This window comes from Sorex fumeus, unplaced genomic scaffold (genome assembly GCF_029834395.1).
Source record: "Sorex fumeus unplaced genomic scaffold, SorFum_2.1 ptg000099l, whole genome shotgun sequence".
Classification (NCBI taxonomy): domain Eukaryota; kingdom Metazoa; phylum Chordata; class Mammalia; order Eulipotyphla; family Soricidae; genus Sorex; species Sorex fumeus.
In genome coordinates this window covers 300,469-316,068 of record NW_026606156.1, presented here as the reverse complement: position 1 = coordinate 316,068, position 15,600 = coordinate 300,469, and the positions used below count along the sequence as shown (strand labels likewise).

General features: G+C 54.1%; 1 protein-coding gene across 1 annotated transcript in view; it reads right to left on the bottom strand.

Moving 5' to 3' along the window:
* The window catches only part of SETD7 (SET domain containing 7, histone lysine methyltransferase), a 37,992-nt gene extending 23,040 nt beyond the window's left edge, over window positions 1-14,952 (bottom strand). Inside the window, exons 1-2 of the mRNA XM_056134490.1 lie at window positions 14,691-14,952; window positions 5,768-5,897 (exon numbers count right to left, since the gene is read on the bottom strand). Coding sequence (XP_055990465.1) covers window positions 5,768-5,897; window positions 14,691-14,730 — 170 coding nt within the window. The 5' untranslated portion in view covers window positions 14,731-14,952. The remainder of the gene's footprint in view (window positions 1-5,767; window positions 5,898-14,690) is intronic.
* Between the last annotated feature and the right edge of the window lie 648 nt (window positions 14,953-15,600).

Below are 15,600 nucleotides of genomic sequence, written 5' to 3'. Positions count from 1 at the left end.
AGGCAAACAGTGCTAAAAAGGATCTCAGCACGCCTGCGTTCCAAACAGCATATTCACAGTAGCCAAAGCAGGGCATCGACCTAAATGCCCAGCAACAGGTGACTGTCACTGAGAAGAGGAATCGGGCCATTGGAACAAAATGAATCCAGGAGTTCTTAGAGTAAGGTGATTAACGCTCAGGGAGACCAGTCAGAATGTGAAACAAAATCACCAGATGCTTTTACTCTTGGTGGAATCTGAATCACTAAAGCAAACAAGCCAAACCAACAAACCCTCAAAAACAAACAAAACTCCCTTTTGTGTTTGGACCATGGCTGGTGATGCTCAGGGGTTACTCCTGGTTCTGCACTCAGACATCACTCCTGGTGGTGCTCAGGGGACCATATGGGGTTCCAGGTAAATGCCCTACCCACTAGACTCTTGCTCTGGTGTCTCCTCCTCAACTTGGAAAGGTGCAGAGTGGGGAGGGACCTTTTTTGGTGGTGAGAGGGGTGACAATTATTCACACATAGAGTTGATTAAAAAGGAAAAGAAAAGAAAATACCATAAGGAAAAGAAAGTTTTCTTGCTGAAGCTGGATGGAAAGAGTTTGAATGTATTGGCAGGAGCCATCATGGCCTGGCAGAGTGCCTCCCGTCTACACACACACACACACACACACACACACACACACACTGCACCCTGACCTCCGGCCTCTGACCTCTGTGGCTACATCGCCTGTGACTTGTGTTTGACCTTCCTGACTAGCCTGTTCTGGTGATGTCTGCTTCCTCCAACCCATCAACACCACCTCCCTTCCAGGGCTGTTTTGTCAAATGATGAATGGGATGGGAGCAGGAAGACTCTGCTTGAGGAAGGGAGATGCCACCGGCCCCTCTGCTGCTCCCGTCTCTGGAAGCACCGCCTGCAAAACCAAGTGTCATCCACTTGCTGCGTGGAACTGTGTCATTGTAAACTGCAGTGGGAGCGGCTGTGATAGGGATTTATTTTGTGGGCTTCGGGAAGGTCACATGCTGAGGTGTCTGGTCAAGAGCAGGTCCATTCCTGTCATTAAACACAAATCTCCTGAAGAATCGATCGCTCTTATGACCATTAAATGTGTGTGCTCGAGAGTATGCCGCTGGGCTTCCCCTGCATCTGTGGAGCCAGGAGCAGCAGCTGGAGTGGAGAGTTGGGAGATGTTCAAAATGGCTTTAATGAAGGAAAAGGAGAGCGCAAGAAGGAAAGGCTGGGGGCGAGGGGTGGGGTGTTAGAGGATGGTGGGAGGGGAACAGGGGACATTGGTGGAAAATGTACACGGGTGGAGGATCGGTGCTGGATCATTGTATGACTGAAACCCAATTATGAAGAGCTTTGTAATGGTCTATCTCATGGATAATTTTTTAAAAAAGTACGGTGGAGTTCATGCCCAATTCAATCAGCTCAATCAGTGGCTGAATAAATAGCAGTACTCCTACACCGAAAAAGCAAAACAAAACTGCTTTTAATGGACCTCTGAAAGACAAGAAAGATTCTTCTCTGTCTGGAATAATCTACCAGTGATCCACTGGGTGGGGAAAGGCTGGGGTAGAGGAGGTTTTAAATGAGGAAAGTAAAATGTATTCTTGGAGAAACAAATGAGCAAAATCAAACCCAGCACCACCCGGGTACGGAAATTCCCGGGCTCTGACCTGATGTGGCATTTTCCATTGAAGACTTTTTCCCTATTTCTGTCATCGAGATTCTCCCAGCTTTCGCTGTTGTTTTAACAAAAGAGGAATCACACAAGACACATACCCTTGTCTTGTATTTTCTTCAAGTCCCTCAGAACATCTCAGCAGCTTCCTGGGCACATTAGGAATCTACGGAAATCGTCTTCCACATTATGATTTTCCCAGTAGCAGACACTGAATCCAATAATGGAAAGATGCAGAGGAAACTGACATCAATTTTAATTAAGTCTCTTTCTCTGCACACACACCTGGGCCATATTTATCTGTTTTATCAAAGCTTTTGTTCCAAGTTAGATTTCCAGTAATGAAATAAATGAGGAAATCTACTATACAAAGAAATGAAGAATTTCTTATAATTGCTTACACAGACAAACACGTCTGCATTGTATCCCATTACTGTAATTCAGATTCTCTGCAGCAACTGAAAACACAAAAGGAAATGGTCTTGTCTTCCCTTATGGCTTCACATCTACAGTGCTTTGGATTTTACACCCTACGAGGTCAAGAGGCTAATTCACAATGAATCCATCCTACCTACAGTCCCAAGTCTACACCAGCTAAATTGTGATTCCACATTAAAACATGGTTTTAGGAATTATTTTATGTGGCTATTCAGTCTCTCTTAAAATACTTTAAACCGGGGCCAGAGAGATAGTGCATGAGTCAAGGCATCTGCCTTGCATGCGACCGACTCTGATTCAATCTCTGGCATCACGTATGATCCCCTGAGCACTATCAGGAGTAACCACTGAACACAGCCAGGTGTGGCCCTGAAACCCAAGATGACAGTACAACATTGGAAGAGCAATCAGTGGCACTGAGATGCTGAAAATAAACCCCAAGACACTATTTTTAGCCAAATAATAATCGTGACCACACTAATGATAAAGGACAATAGTAATCAGAGACCACATTTGACCCTCAGAGCCTTTGCTACAGGCTAGGCAAAGCAAGACAAACACGTCCTCACTGCTATAAAGAACAACTCACGGAAAATAATAGAATGGGGGTTTCCAGATACTGGGGGCTGAAAACAATGGGGAGATGTTGGTGAAACAGTATAAATGTCAGTAATGAGATGACTAAGACTGGAGGCTCTAATGCAGAGGGATCTGTCGTGAGGGACTTTTAATGAACAATTGTGCATTGTGGACTTGAAAATCATTGAGCAGATATAAAATGTACCTACACACACTCGCGCACGCGCGCGCGCACACACACACACACACACACACACATACACACGGAAACTGTGGGAAGCAACGGCGGCATTAACTGACCCTATGTAGGAGTCCTTTCACAATACTCTTATTACTCAAACTTACCTATGTTGTGTATTAATGATATTACTAAAGCTGAGGATAATAGGCAGAACCAGAACTCCAGAACCCTACCCACCCCATCCTTTCTCGTTACCACCTATAGTATGTCTCCACACCACAAATTCTACATGGGTCTTCTCATTTGCTCTTCCCAGCTGCTTGGAGAAGCAGGTATAATTGTTCTAGAAGCAAGGGAATACGCATGCCAGGAGGCCAACTCGCTGGAACAGGACTGTTGTGAGCAGATTCCTGAACAAAAACTTCTGTCCTAAAATGCTGTTAAAGCTTCTACAAGGAGGTGATGGACCCAGGACACCTCTGACCTTTTCACAGTGATGCTTAGTGAGGACTTCAGCAGTGCAGCGTCTGGAAACAAGGCATCAGCTCGGACCTTTTTCCTTGCTTCCTGTCAGAGGATGGCAGGAGACACTGGGAGAGGGAGGGACTGACCCTGCTTGACTGTCAGCTCTGGGTCTGGCTCACTGGGTCACCCAGGGGCTTTATTTCCTTATTTAATCTCTCTGTGCCTGACTGCTTCCAGGGTGAATGGAAACCTAAGACCTGCTTCGCAGATGGTTCCAAAGGCCACGGCCAGCACTGAATGCAGGAAGATCATTTGGGGACTTGTTTCTTTTCCGCCCCCTTTCTTCTTGAAGGTCAATTTGAATCAGACAGATCTTGGGGGGCTCAGCCCAGAGAGCAGGAGGCTCTCAGGGAGTGGGCCTGGCTGGGAGGTCAAAGCAGAGGGCTGTGAAGATCCAGACTAAAAGCGATTTCTCTGTCGAGTGACAAAGGAGCTTTCTAGAAGCCAGTAACAAGAAATGCTTCCCATTCTCCGGGAAGATATCAGCCTCTCTCAGGGCCTTTATGAACCACCAAATTTAGGCCATCTGGTCGACCATCAATTATTGACACAGTTGAGTCACAAATCAACCTCAGAAAATGAGCGGGGCCCCAGAAAAGAGAGGCCTGGAGGAGTGAAGGGTGCTGTGGAATTGAACTGACACATGAGGGAGAAGCACTGACTGTGTAGAAATATAAAACAAGGGAGCAAGGGCGAGAACAGGGGTTAGAGCCAGGCATGAACCCAACTACCAACTAGCACCACACGGTTCTCCGAGCATTACTGGGTGCAGCTTTGGAGGCCCCCAGCACCATGGGGTGATCAAGCCACAGCACTGCAAAGCAACCCAGCCCCAAGCACCACACAGGGTGATCCAGCCCCAGCACTGCAGAGCAACCTAGCCTCAGCACCACAGAGCGACCCAGATCCAATATTGCAGAGTGACCCAGCCCGGCACTGCAGAGCGACGCAATCACAGTACCACAGGGTGACCCAGCCACAGCACTGCAGGGTCCAAAGCAGCTGCATATTCTTGGAGTCTCGCAGGGACCAAGAGTCCAGCTGGTCAAGAATTATTGGGAAGTGTGGATTGGCTCTCCTGAGAACTACTAAAGAACCATCGCTCTCCCGAAAAAAGAACCCTCTCCCCTCCAAGACCCAATAAAATAGAGAATGAATGAACTCTTCTCTAGCTGCTAAGCAGGCTAAAAGCACGCTCCAGAGGCAATCGCTGAAGTACCCATCCCGTCTCAGGGGAGGAACTCAGGAAGTCCCACTGAACTGCCTTTGCAAACCTAGATCTGGGTTTAAAGAACAATTTCTGGAAAATATTTCATAAGTACGAACACCCAGGACAGGGGATTGAGGCGAAAATCTCAGCAGGAGCATCAAGTCCCTTCTACGCTGTGTTCCTTGCTCAGCGCCCTCCTCACCAGACCCAGTTTTCTCTCAGGCCTGGGTTGAGGCTTACATCCACAACCTAGTCTCAGGACTCAGTTCTTCCCCTGAAGCAAAAGGAAACCTGGAAGAACCGCTAAGAGACAGTCTCACACTCCTCGACAGCAAAGACTCACCAACGGTGTAAGCAGTTCACCGCCAAGCACCCATTCCCAGATATGTGGTCATCCAGATCTTGTCTCTGGGAAGGTGTCCGGATGCAGGACAAATGCTCTGACATATTTCGTGACACAATGGATAACTGCCCGGACACGGGACCCCAAGGATCGAGATCCCAGCTGGGAAAAGCACCAGTGACGATCATCACCAGCCACTCCCACCAGTCACATCAACCATCAGTGACTCTTACCATCCTCTAAAGTGGCCCCCCAAAATTGTCTGCATGCGTGATTTTATGAAGATTTGGATGAGCAAGTGCAATCCATAGTACGGGGTGACCACCACCGGTCTGTGCAAGACAGAGACCCCCCGAAACCCCACACCAAGGATCTCTCCTTGACAGCAAACCCAGGCAGGTTGGGCTTTAGGCACTTTCCTATCTCCAGCGGGGTGACTCCCTGGTCCCCACAGTAGTATAGGTATATGGGGGTAACTCATCTTTTCCGAAAGTTACATCACTACCTGTGATTTGAAATACTTTTTTGTTGTTGTTGTTTTTGGACCACACCCAGCAGTGCTCAGGGCTTACTCCTGACTCTGTGCTCAGGAATCACTTCTGGCAGGACTTAGGGGACCATGGGGAGTGCTGGGGATCAAACCTGGATCAGCTGCGTGTAAGGCAAAAGCCTTAACCCCGAGTGCTGTCTCCCAGCCCATATCCTGAAATCATTCGTGCCAGTCATTCATCAGGTCTCTGCCAGGCAGAAAGCGACCATTCATTCAGTCACTTCTCCCGTCTCCAGAGCCAGCCCGGAGCGACGCGCCACAGCTACCTGCCATCAAAGAAGAAGAACTTCCCCCGGCCATTCTTCTCTCCGTGGACAAAGTTGCCCTCGAACCTGTCGGTGGAGGAGTAGGTGACGGTGCAGAACCCGTGCGGGAGGCCGTCGTCGTCCAGCTGCCCTGGAGGAAGGCAGCCACAGTCAGTGCCCCTTCCACAGTGCTGCCCCTCGTGCCACACCCCTGCACTGCTGGGGGCCAGAGCCACCCCACTCGCGAGCGCCTCCTGCACATGCAGGGCCCGTCGACCACCGCGCAGGGCTTGGGAGGCCCCCAAACTGTGCCTCTCCCTGGGGACAGAGCATGCGCATCAGGACCCGGCAGGCACACGCAGGTGCCCCTCCAGCCCGACTCCTGCACCTCGGGGCGTCTTTGCGCCCTGACTCTAGGGCTCAGCAGACACCAGGATTGTTCTGCCCCCCTGCAAGCCCCCTGCTCTAGCTTGCACACAAACCAGGGACGCACTGTGCTTGGAGATCAGGGGCGCCCACCTCTGCGCTCACGCAGGAATCGCTCCTAGAGGTGCCGGTCGCCCTGCTTTAACCACAGTTCTGGGCTGGGAATATCACCTAAGAACACAGTGCCTCTCTCACTGCTGTGCGGAGGTTTGACCTGCAGCCAGGTTTGTCCACGTGGCCACGATTACATCGTGATCTTTAAATCGCTGCATTTGGTCAGGCTCCCAGGCTGGGGCTTCCTGGGGTTTATGCTTAAGACTCTAGTTAGCTTTTCACTGTTTCACAAAACCCTGGAGGCACCTCGGGGCGTCTCTCCAGTGCTCTGTTGAGTTGATTCTGCAGAGGTGGCACAAGAAAGCAGCAGTGAAATGACTGGCCTTCCCGGGTTAACAGGCATGCCACAACTGCAAAGGGGCAGAAGCATTCAACAGTGCCGTGCAGGCACCTTGTATCCATAGGTGGTGCATATGGGAAGTGATGGTGGACCGGCCCTCCAGGAAGAGTTTAAACTCCCAAACTGATTTCTCCTAACGTGATCAAAGAATTTCATTACTTGGAAGAGTTGGCAAGTAAGCACTGTTCTAAAGAACAAAATCTCTTGACTTGTGTTATTGATTGTATCAACACAAAACACCAGGGACCAAACCCACTATGTTTTCCTTACAGCTGATCCTGAAGAGAATGCGCATAAAGCCTTCCGGCTTAAATAAATCACAATCCACATGTGGACTTTGTAACACAATTTTTTCCCCACAAGGTCAGGAAATGAATAGTTAGGAGGGGGGCTGTGTTACTTTCTACTGACATAGTAAAAAGATCTGTGGGGCCTGAGAGGGATAAACAGTGGAGCCCGTGAGTAGGGCTGTTGTGGTGGTGCTGTGTTTTGTGTCACACCTAGTGGTGCTTGTGGGCTCCTCCTGCCTCTGTGCTCAGGGGTCACCCCTAGTCATGGCCAGGGACAGGCATTGGTGGGGATGGGACCAGACCTCCCGCGTGCAAAGCTGCACTCAGTCCATGGAGCCTCTCTCTGACCCCAGCCCAGTGATTTTGAAGGTGCAGAGGCTGTTCTCTGTGACTGAAGAGATGTGTCTCTGTTCATCATCAAAAGCCAGAGACCGGGGGCTGGAGTGATAGTACAGCGGGGAGGGCGTTTGCCTTGCATACGGCCGACCCGGGTTTGATTCCCAGCATCCCATATGGTCCCTTAAGCACCGCCAGGAGTAATTCCTGAGTGCACAAGCCAGGAGTAACCCCTGTGCATCGCCGGGTGTGACCCAAAAAGTAAAAAAAAAAAAAAAAAAAAAAAAAAGCCCTGTGGGTCATGACCCTGTATAGGTCAAAGGATTGAGGTCCTGGGCATCCCGAACTTCTCACTCAGAAACCAACAGCATGTGACACCCCCCTCCCATGACACCTGAGTCATTAGGATAATCTGGCTCATTTATTTATTTATTTGCATTTTGGGTCACACCCGGCAGTGCTCAGGGGGGATCATATGGGGTGTCAGAGATTGAACCCGGCTGTGTCGTGTGCAAGGCAAACACCTTACCCGCTGTACTATCACTCCAACCCCAATCTGGCTCATTATTTTCTACATATCTGCCAATAATATCTGCCTCACTGAAGTCAAATCTACTTTTCTTTCCATAAAAAAAAAAGTAGGATATATCTAAGAGCTTTCAAATATGCAATGTTATTAGGATGGAATTAAATTTTAGTCATTAGCTTTCTTAGGAACTTCCCTTTCTACTTTAGACTTCGGAATAAATCCCAGAATGCTCATTTTGGACTTCTGTTGAATTATTTACCCATTTGTTGAGAATGTTTTCCCTATAGCAAACAGTTCAACTATTTTCTTTGTTTAAAAAAAATATTTTGGCTACCATAACTTGTAATACTGTCAGTGATAGGGTTCATGTTCCAATACCACACCCCACTAAAGCGTCCATTTCCCACCACCACTGTCTCTGGGCCCCCCATCTCTCCACCATGGTGAGCCCAGTTCTGCTGCTTGGAGCCACTTGCTATTCCCTTACTCTGTGTCTTTCTGTCCCACCTCTGAGAGAAACCCTTGTGTCTGTCCCTCCCCCACTGCTGACTTCAACAGGATAGCCTTCACTTCCATCCAGAGTGCAAATTGCATCATTCTTTCTTGTCTTATAGCCAAGGAGTATTCCACTGTCAGTTTCTTTACCCAGTCATCTTTCCAGATTTGGGCTCTTGTCAACGTGGTGTAATGAACACAGGAGCACACATGTCTTTTCTGAATAGAGTTTTTGATGTTCACCTGTTTTAGCCTTTGAATGGGTCATGTCCACTAAAATCTGGATTCTGGCTTAAGATGAAATTATTCTGGCAGATGAGGCCTAAGGGAAAGTTCAGGTGACTTTGTCTCTGGGCACAAGAGCCCAGCCTATCTCTGAGGAAGAGTATTCACACCTCCCGGGGCCATGGCTCTCAGAGAACACTGAGGGAACGTTCTCGTCCTAACAGAGGTGAAAGCAAAAAAATTTCAGCCCCTCTCAGAAGTGTTCGTGAGGTGCCTGGGAACTTCCTGCCATTCTCAGGGTGCTTAGCTTGCTTGTTTTTAGAAAGTTCTGGAAGGTTCCATCATCAGATCCACAGGACCCCCCTATTGGTTTGTTGTGCTGTTTTCCTCTCCCTGCAAGAGAGGCATGATGGGATTGAGCAGCAGAACCCCCTGACCAGAGCTGGAAAAGAAGTAGGGCGGGGGGCGGGGTTCGGGTCCCGAGACTCCCCCCAGTCTTGAGTAAGCAGGGAGTGGCTTCCTAGCAGGAGGGCCTGCTCATGCATGTGGATACCCGAAGACCCTCAGAGAAAGGCCGCCGTGTCTCACGTCTCCTTTCCAACATCAGCGTCGGAGAGCGGGACTAGGCTTGCTTAAACGCCAGCAGGAGAGTGGAAGCATGTCCCCTTAGCGACCCTCAACAACAGAGGTGGACGCTGACAGAGAAGAGTGTCTGCAGAGCAGCTGGCCTGGCTCGGGAGCGGAACTCTCTGTACTCAGCCGCTGGGTGCCAGGGCTGCAGTTTGTATTAAGCCGCAGCTGAGTGTGAGCCACTAGTGCTACAGGCTGGGGTCACGTTAATCTAAAACTCAAACCAGTCCTCCAAACTCCTGTCGATGAGTCACCCACTCTGAGTGACTTGCCCACGGGCCTTCTCCCCATCCCTCCAGCCTTCGCCCCCTGGCTAAGGGCCAACTAGCTGACCAGCCTTTCTTCCCTGCTGATGGGGAAGGCGGTACCCGTACAGGTGCGCCCAGTCTCAGGCCGACAGGTGTGGGCGGAGGGTATCCTGGGTCCCGGCAGGTCACGGCCACAGAACCCCCCCAGATGGCAAGCACATGGCTGCAGATTCCTCTCTCCTCCCAGCGTTACCTAACTCAAAGACGGACACAAGTCCTCTGATTGAGGTCAGTTTGGAAAATGTGCCAAGTCAGCCACCAGACAGCCTCCCAGGCCCGTTCCAGCAGAACAGAGGCTGCATGCAGGGCCCGGCTGGCCAGGCAGCGTGGTCCCAGCCGGGCTGCGGGCAGCACCGCCTGAAATATTGATGCCGGTGAGAGAGAGGGGGCGGCCAAGCAGCCCCACAAGTCTGCCTTTCCCTTTGTCTCAGAAGCACGTTCCGCCACCCAGGTAGAAAGTGATGCTTCCACCCTGCGCCTGGTGAGCGCTGAGCCTGTGTTCCGCTTAGCGATGGCACATCCTGGCAAAGGAAATTCCCTCCGGATCACACACCCGGCTGCTTACTGCCCCCGGCTTACTCACAGGAGATCGGAGAGTGGGGTGTGCACGCGCGTGTTTGCCCCACTGCTGGCGCTGTCAAATAACACTGCTTTTTGAAAAAGTAGTAATTAGAAAAGGCGTGCTTCCTCTGCTGAGCGCCAAGAGCGTGCCCTGGTGCGGCTGCAGCCGGACACACAAATCCACTCCGGAGCGTGGTGGGGCTGCAGTGGCACCGCGTGATGGATACGCCAAATCCACTCCGAGCGTGAGGCTCTGCAAGAGCTCGCCCGTTAGCTGTGAAGGTTGTAATCTGAGCTAGCGGCTGGCTTCCAGCAAGCTGCAGGGAGCATGTCTTCTTGCAGACAGACATATGGGAATTATTCTTAATATTTTCCAGGGGCTCGGGCTGCAACCCCGAGACCGCTCCTTTGCCTGCAGACGCCTGAGAACGAGGATTTGAACAGTCTTTCTGAGCATCTTCCTCAGGTGTCCAGACATTTGATTCCCCACCCCCAGCCCCTTCTCAGGGTACATCTTGACAGTGGTGTAGAACCTTCTAGATGGTAACCTCATCTGCTCCCCATCACTTTTCTTTTTTTTTCTGCTTTTTGGGTCACATCAGGCGATGCACAGGGGTTACTTCTGGCTCTGCACTCAGGAATTACTCCTGGCAGTGCTCGAAGAACCATATGGGATGCTGGGAATTGAACCCGGGTCGACCGCGTGCAAGGCAAATGCCCTACCCACTGTGCTATTGCTCCAGCCCCTCCCCATCACCTTTCATCTTCCTACACAGAGCTGAGATCCTGTCATTCCTGACGCCAAGAGCCCCACAGCTGGCCTCCACGGTGTCCAGGACTGAATGAGGTCCCTCTGTCCAGCTCAACCTCCACTCTGGAGCCTCCCAGGCCCTGGCGGGGAGGAGAGATGGGGGCAAACTCTGGGGCGCATCTCAGCAGAGCCCAGGAGTGCCTCTCTGGTGGGACTCACAACCAACCCACCTCTTCTGGGCAAGTCTGCCACCCCCAAGTGATTCCTCAAACTGGAAGTGATTCCTGATGCTTCTGTAGGAATGGTACGTCTGTCTAGCTTGGTGCGTTTATTGGAGAAGCTATGAGGCCCCCACTGGATTCACCTGTGTTCTACTAGCAGACCCACACATCTATAGATCTATATGTGTGTGTGTGTGTCTTTTTAAACATCTCCAATACCTATCAGCATCCACATTATAGTGAATGTTACCTAAACTACAACAAACTAATTTTTCTTTTTTAAAGAAGCCTCAGAAGAAGCTGCGATGGCCCATACCACTCAACAGGCTTTCCCCTCAGGGGCTGCATCTCTGGGGTCAGGATGTTCCTGAGAACTTTAGTAGTTCCACCCTGCTGGACACCCTGATTGTATGCTCAGGTGTGACCACACATTTCACACCAGGCAGGCCGGCTTCTCCCCCGAGTGCCTTTCTAAGGCGGGAGCCACAGGCTGGGTGGAAGTTTCTCCCCTAAATACGTCTCTGAGAGTCACTCGGGTCTTTCCCAGCCCCCTCTAGAGTCTCCTTTGCACCCCAATAAGGAGGAGTTCAGTTCTGACTTAATACTGAGCTGTTGCTTCCAAACTCGCCATTCCTGTATTGCAAGCACGTACTTCAGAGATCTGACCAAGTGATGACAAATAATTGGGAAGCACATAGGGTGGGGTGGGGGATGGGGTTCAGGAGCACCCGAGCTAAGTGTCCTTGGGTCTGTTCTTAGCCTCTCCAGGCCTCTGTAAAATGCAGATGCATCATACCCTCTCTGCCCAGGGCTGAAAGCACCAGCCTGCAGGCCCCAGGGGACTAGGGAGGGAGCAGGCAGGGAGCTGATGATTGTAATTGTATTTCCCTACCCCTGAGAGTCTGTTGAAGCTGGATGAACGAATGTCAGATGGGTGGTAGGTGAAAAGGACTGATTTCGTAACACCTGTATGGAGATGGTACAAAGCGGTGCATCCTCCATAGAGGTTTCTACTGTAAATGAGGCAACTGTGGGCTTATATCTCATGCTGCAGGATGTGGAGCATCAAGAAGGTGGGGGGGGGGGGGACACATTTGACGAGCAGGGGCTGACTGCCTAGGTCAAAACCTGGTCCCTGGAAGCCGGCCCTGCTTTAAGGAAGCTGTTTCTGGCTAGGTGTTTCTGAAACATCCCTACATGTGGATGATTGTTCTTGAAGTCAGCGTAATAGTTTCTCCCAGCAGGGCCTGACTGGCCTTAGTCCCACACTCCAAGGAGACAGGCCTTGGAAAACGCCTACTCTGGGTAACCTGGGAACAGTCTATCTGAACACTCTGGGGTGACCGAAAATTCCAGAGGACCAAGCCAGCAGGAGAGCCAGCCTCACTGAATGCCAGTGCATCTGCATGTCTTAGATGTCAGACATGCAGACAGTTAAACAAGTCTGGGGACCCTCAGGGGTGCAGTTCGGTGTAGACACAACCCCAGGTGGTCTGCGCACTTAAGCCAGAGATGGTTCTAAGGACTCAGAAAGGATTGTTACTCTAATTGCTGGCTGTTCAGTACAGCCGAGTGACCAGCACATGTCCCAAGCTGCCCTCTGGTGCCCAGGGTTTAAGCCAGCTGTCCCAGCAGTAGAACTGACAATGACGGCTGATTTTGGAAACTCCTGCTTATGGAGTCCGGGGATTCGAACCAGGGTTGTGGCAGTTGTGGTCTTGCCTCCTCTTCTCTCTCCCTGGCTCTACGCTCACGTACCCAGTGAGCTTGGACACTCAGGTACAGTCACCCCAGGAAACAGAACAGTCCTTGTTTGTATGAAGAGCTTCCTGTGCTTCAGTGACAGCACCTGGACAGAACTGGAGGGTCTCCGGCTGAGCGGAGGCAGATGGAAAGGGACAGAGACAAAGTGACCTCTCATATGTGGGATACAGAGAAACAGCAAGGCAGGAACGAACGGCTAAAGACTTGGGCGAGGGAACTGAGCTCACCTGGGGGGTGGGGGACTGGGAATGGGCATGGTCCCTGGGGCAGTGGTGGAGGGGACAGGGCACTCACGTGGTGGGTGTGGCACTGGGACAACGCATGCACGCATCTATCATTAACAGTATTGTAAAGCCTGGTGCCTCAATAATAATAATAATAATAATAATAACAATAATAATACCTTCTCTGCTTCTAACCATGGAATTTTCTCTGCCTTTATCCATGGAGCAATCTCAAAAACAACATCAAACTAAATACAGAGTTTGTATTCCAAACTGCGGTGCTGCAAGGAGCCTTGGACCAAAACCACTGAGGGTCAAGGGGCCGCTTCACCTGGGGAGCAAGGGCGGGCACTGCATCCTGGCAAGTACCAGTGAACTTGGGAGCCGGGAAGCTGCCGGAGCCTGGGGGCAAAGCCTCTTCCAGACACCTCTCCCAGAGCTCCAGCCGCAGGCAATGCCCTGGGGCCCCAGAGCAGCCCCAGCTGTTTTATTGATGGGGGAGAGAACCTTTCTGTGAGTCCACCACGCTGGGAAGAGAAAACAAGAACCCAACAGACGCTTTCAAAGCCGGATAGAGAGATGCCAAGTTCCAGTAGTCCCAGGAGCCACCCCGGTTTGCTTCCGAGAATGTGAACTGCAAGAGGCATCACGTTTTCTGCGGCCATGAAAAATCATTTCTCCTCCCTCCCGAGCCATAAGCGGTGTCTGCGTGCTGGGGAGAGACCTCGCCGCTTGCTCTCTCTATTTCAGCCCGAGAGCCGGGAGATACATGCAGACCAGCCCTGCGCCTCTCCGCCTCTCCGGACGCCCGACCCCAGCTCCTCCTCGGCTCCCCCTGGCTTGCAAACTATTCCGGAACAATATCACCCAGCATTGCAGAACATCACGACCGTTCTGTGCGGGGCAGAATCCAACACTCCAAAGAGTATTTTCCAGAGTTCACGGTTACAAAATCATAACATCTCATGATACAAACAACTAGATTGTATAACGCGCCGCCACCTCGCTGCTCTTTCGAACTAAGGGGAAGGATAAAAAAAAAAAGGTGGAGAAAGTCAGCAAAACAAAGTGTCGAGAAAAGTCGGGGGAGGGGCGCCCGCACCGAGGGGTGGAAAAACACGACCCCCCGGCGGTGCTACCACCCGCAGCCCGCCGCAGGGGAGGCAGAAAGTTCCGTGCCAGCCCCCGCGGCGCGCTCCCGGCCGTGGGGAGGGCCCGCCGCCCGCGGCCGCCGCGCGTTCGAGCCCCGGCCGGGGACGGGCGCCCCGGGCCCGCGGTGACTTCATCCTCCCCGAGCGGCGGCCGCCAGGGGGCCGCGCGGCCACGTGCCCGCCCCGATCCCGAGCGCGGCGCCCCGGGAGGCAGCCGGCCGCGCCGCGGTCACCCCGGGTCACGGAGGGCCGGGCCGGGCGGCCCGCGAGGGGGTCCGGGGGCCCCGATCCGCGCGCGGGGGGGTCCCTGCGGCGATCGCGGGGCCCGGGCGGGGCTGTCCTCCCGCGCACCCCCCGCTCCCGGCCCGGAAGGGGCGCAGGCCGGAGCGCGCCGCGGGTCGGGCCCCCAGGAGGGGGCCGGGGGCTGGGGGCCGGGGGCCGGGGTCCAGCGGCGGCCCCCGGCCGCGGCCCGAGCCCGGAGCGGGGCCCCGCGCGCAGGGGAGCGGGCGGCCGGGCCCGGCGGGGCGCAGCCCCCCTCTCCTTCCGCGTTCCCCGCGCGCCCCCCGGGCCGGCCGGTACCTTCCACCGCCTCCTCCACCATCTCGTCGTCGCTGTCCATGGCGACACCGACCCGGCCGCTCCGGCCGCGCTGCTGCCGTCCCCGCGGGCGCTGCCGGCGGCGGCGCGGGCGCTGGGGCTGCTCGCGGCGACTTCGGAGGAGGAGGAGGAAGAGGAGGAGCGCTCGGCGGCTCGCGCGGCCTCCCCCCTGCCGCCCGCTCGGGCCCGCGGCCTGCCCGCCGCTGCGGCGGTCCCCGCGCCCCCGCGCCCCGCGCCCCGCGCCGCCCGGCAACTTTGTGCCGATCCCCGCGCGCCGTGCCCGAGCAGCTGATCCGCTGACATCACCCCGCGCCGGTGCGCTCCCGCCCGCGCTGATTGACGCGTCCCCGTCCCTTCCCAGAAGTGAGGCGGGCGAGGCGCCCCCCGCCCCGCGGGGGCCTCGGGCCTCCGGTGCCCCTCGGTGCGCTCCGAGCGCGCCACCCGCTCGCGGGGCCCTCGGGGCCGGGGCGCGCGCGCTCGAGGGCAGGTGCGGGGGGTCCCCGAGTCCCCGACCCCTCGGGGTGGCCGGCCGGGATCGACTCGGGGGCCCCTCGGAGCGGCGTGCCAGCGCCCCCGGAGACCACCTCCCCCGGAGCCGCGCCGGCGCCCCGACTTCCTCTAGCCCCCGCGTCACCCCGATTGCCACCCGGGCCGGCACGCACGGGAGCGGGTGTCCCGGCTTCGGCGGCGCCGCCACCAGCCGTTCCGTCCCGGGGTGGGTTCGCCCCGCACCCCTCTCCCCGCCCTTTGGGGTGACCCCGGCTGGATCGGGCCGGGGAACAGGCGGGGATCGGAGGGGCCGGCGCGAGGAGCACGCGGGCAGGGACCCCGCGGCGGCCGCCGCCTCGTCTACCCCACCCCCCATGCCGTGGGTGGCGCGTCCCCAGCTGTC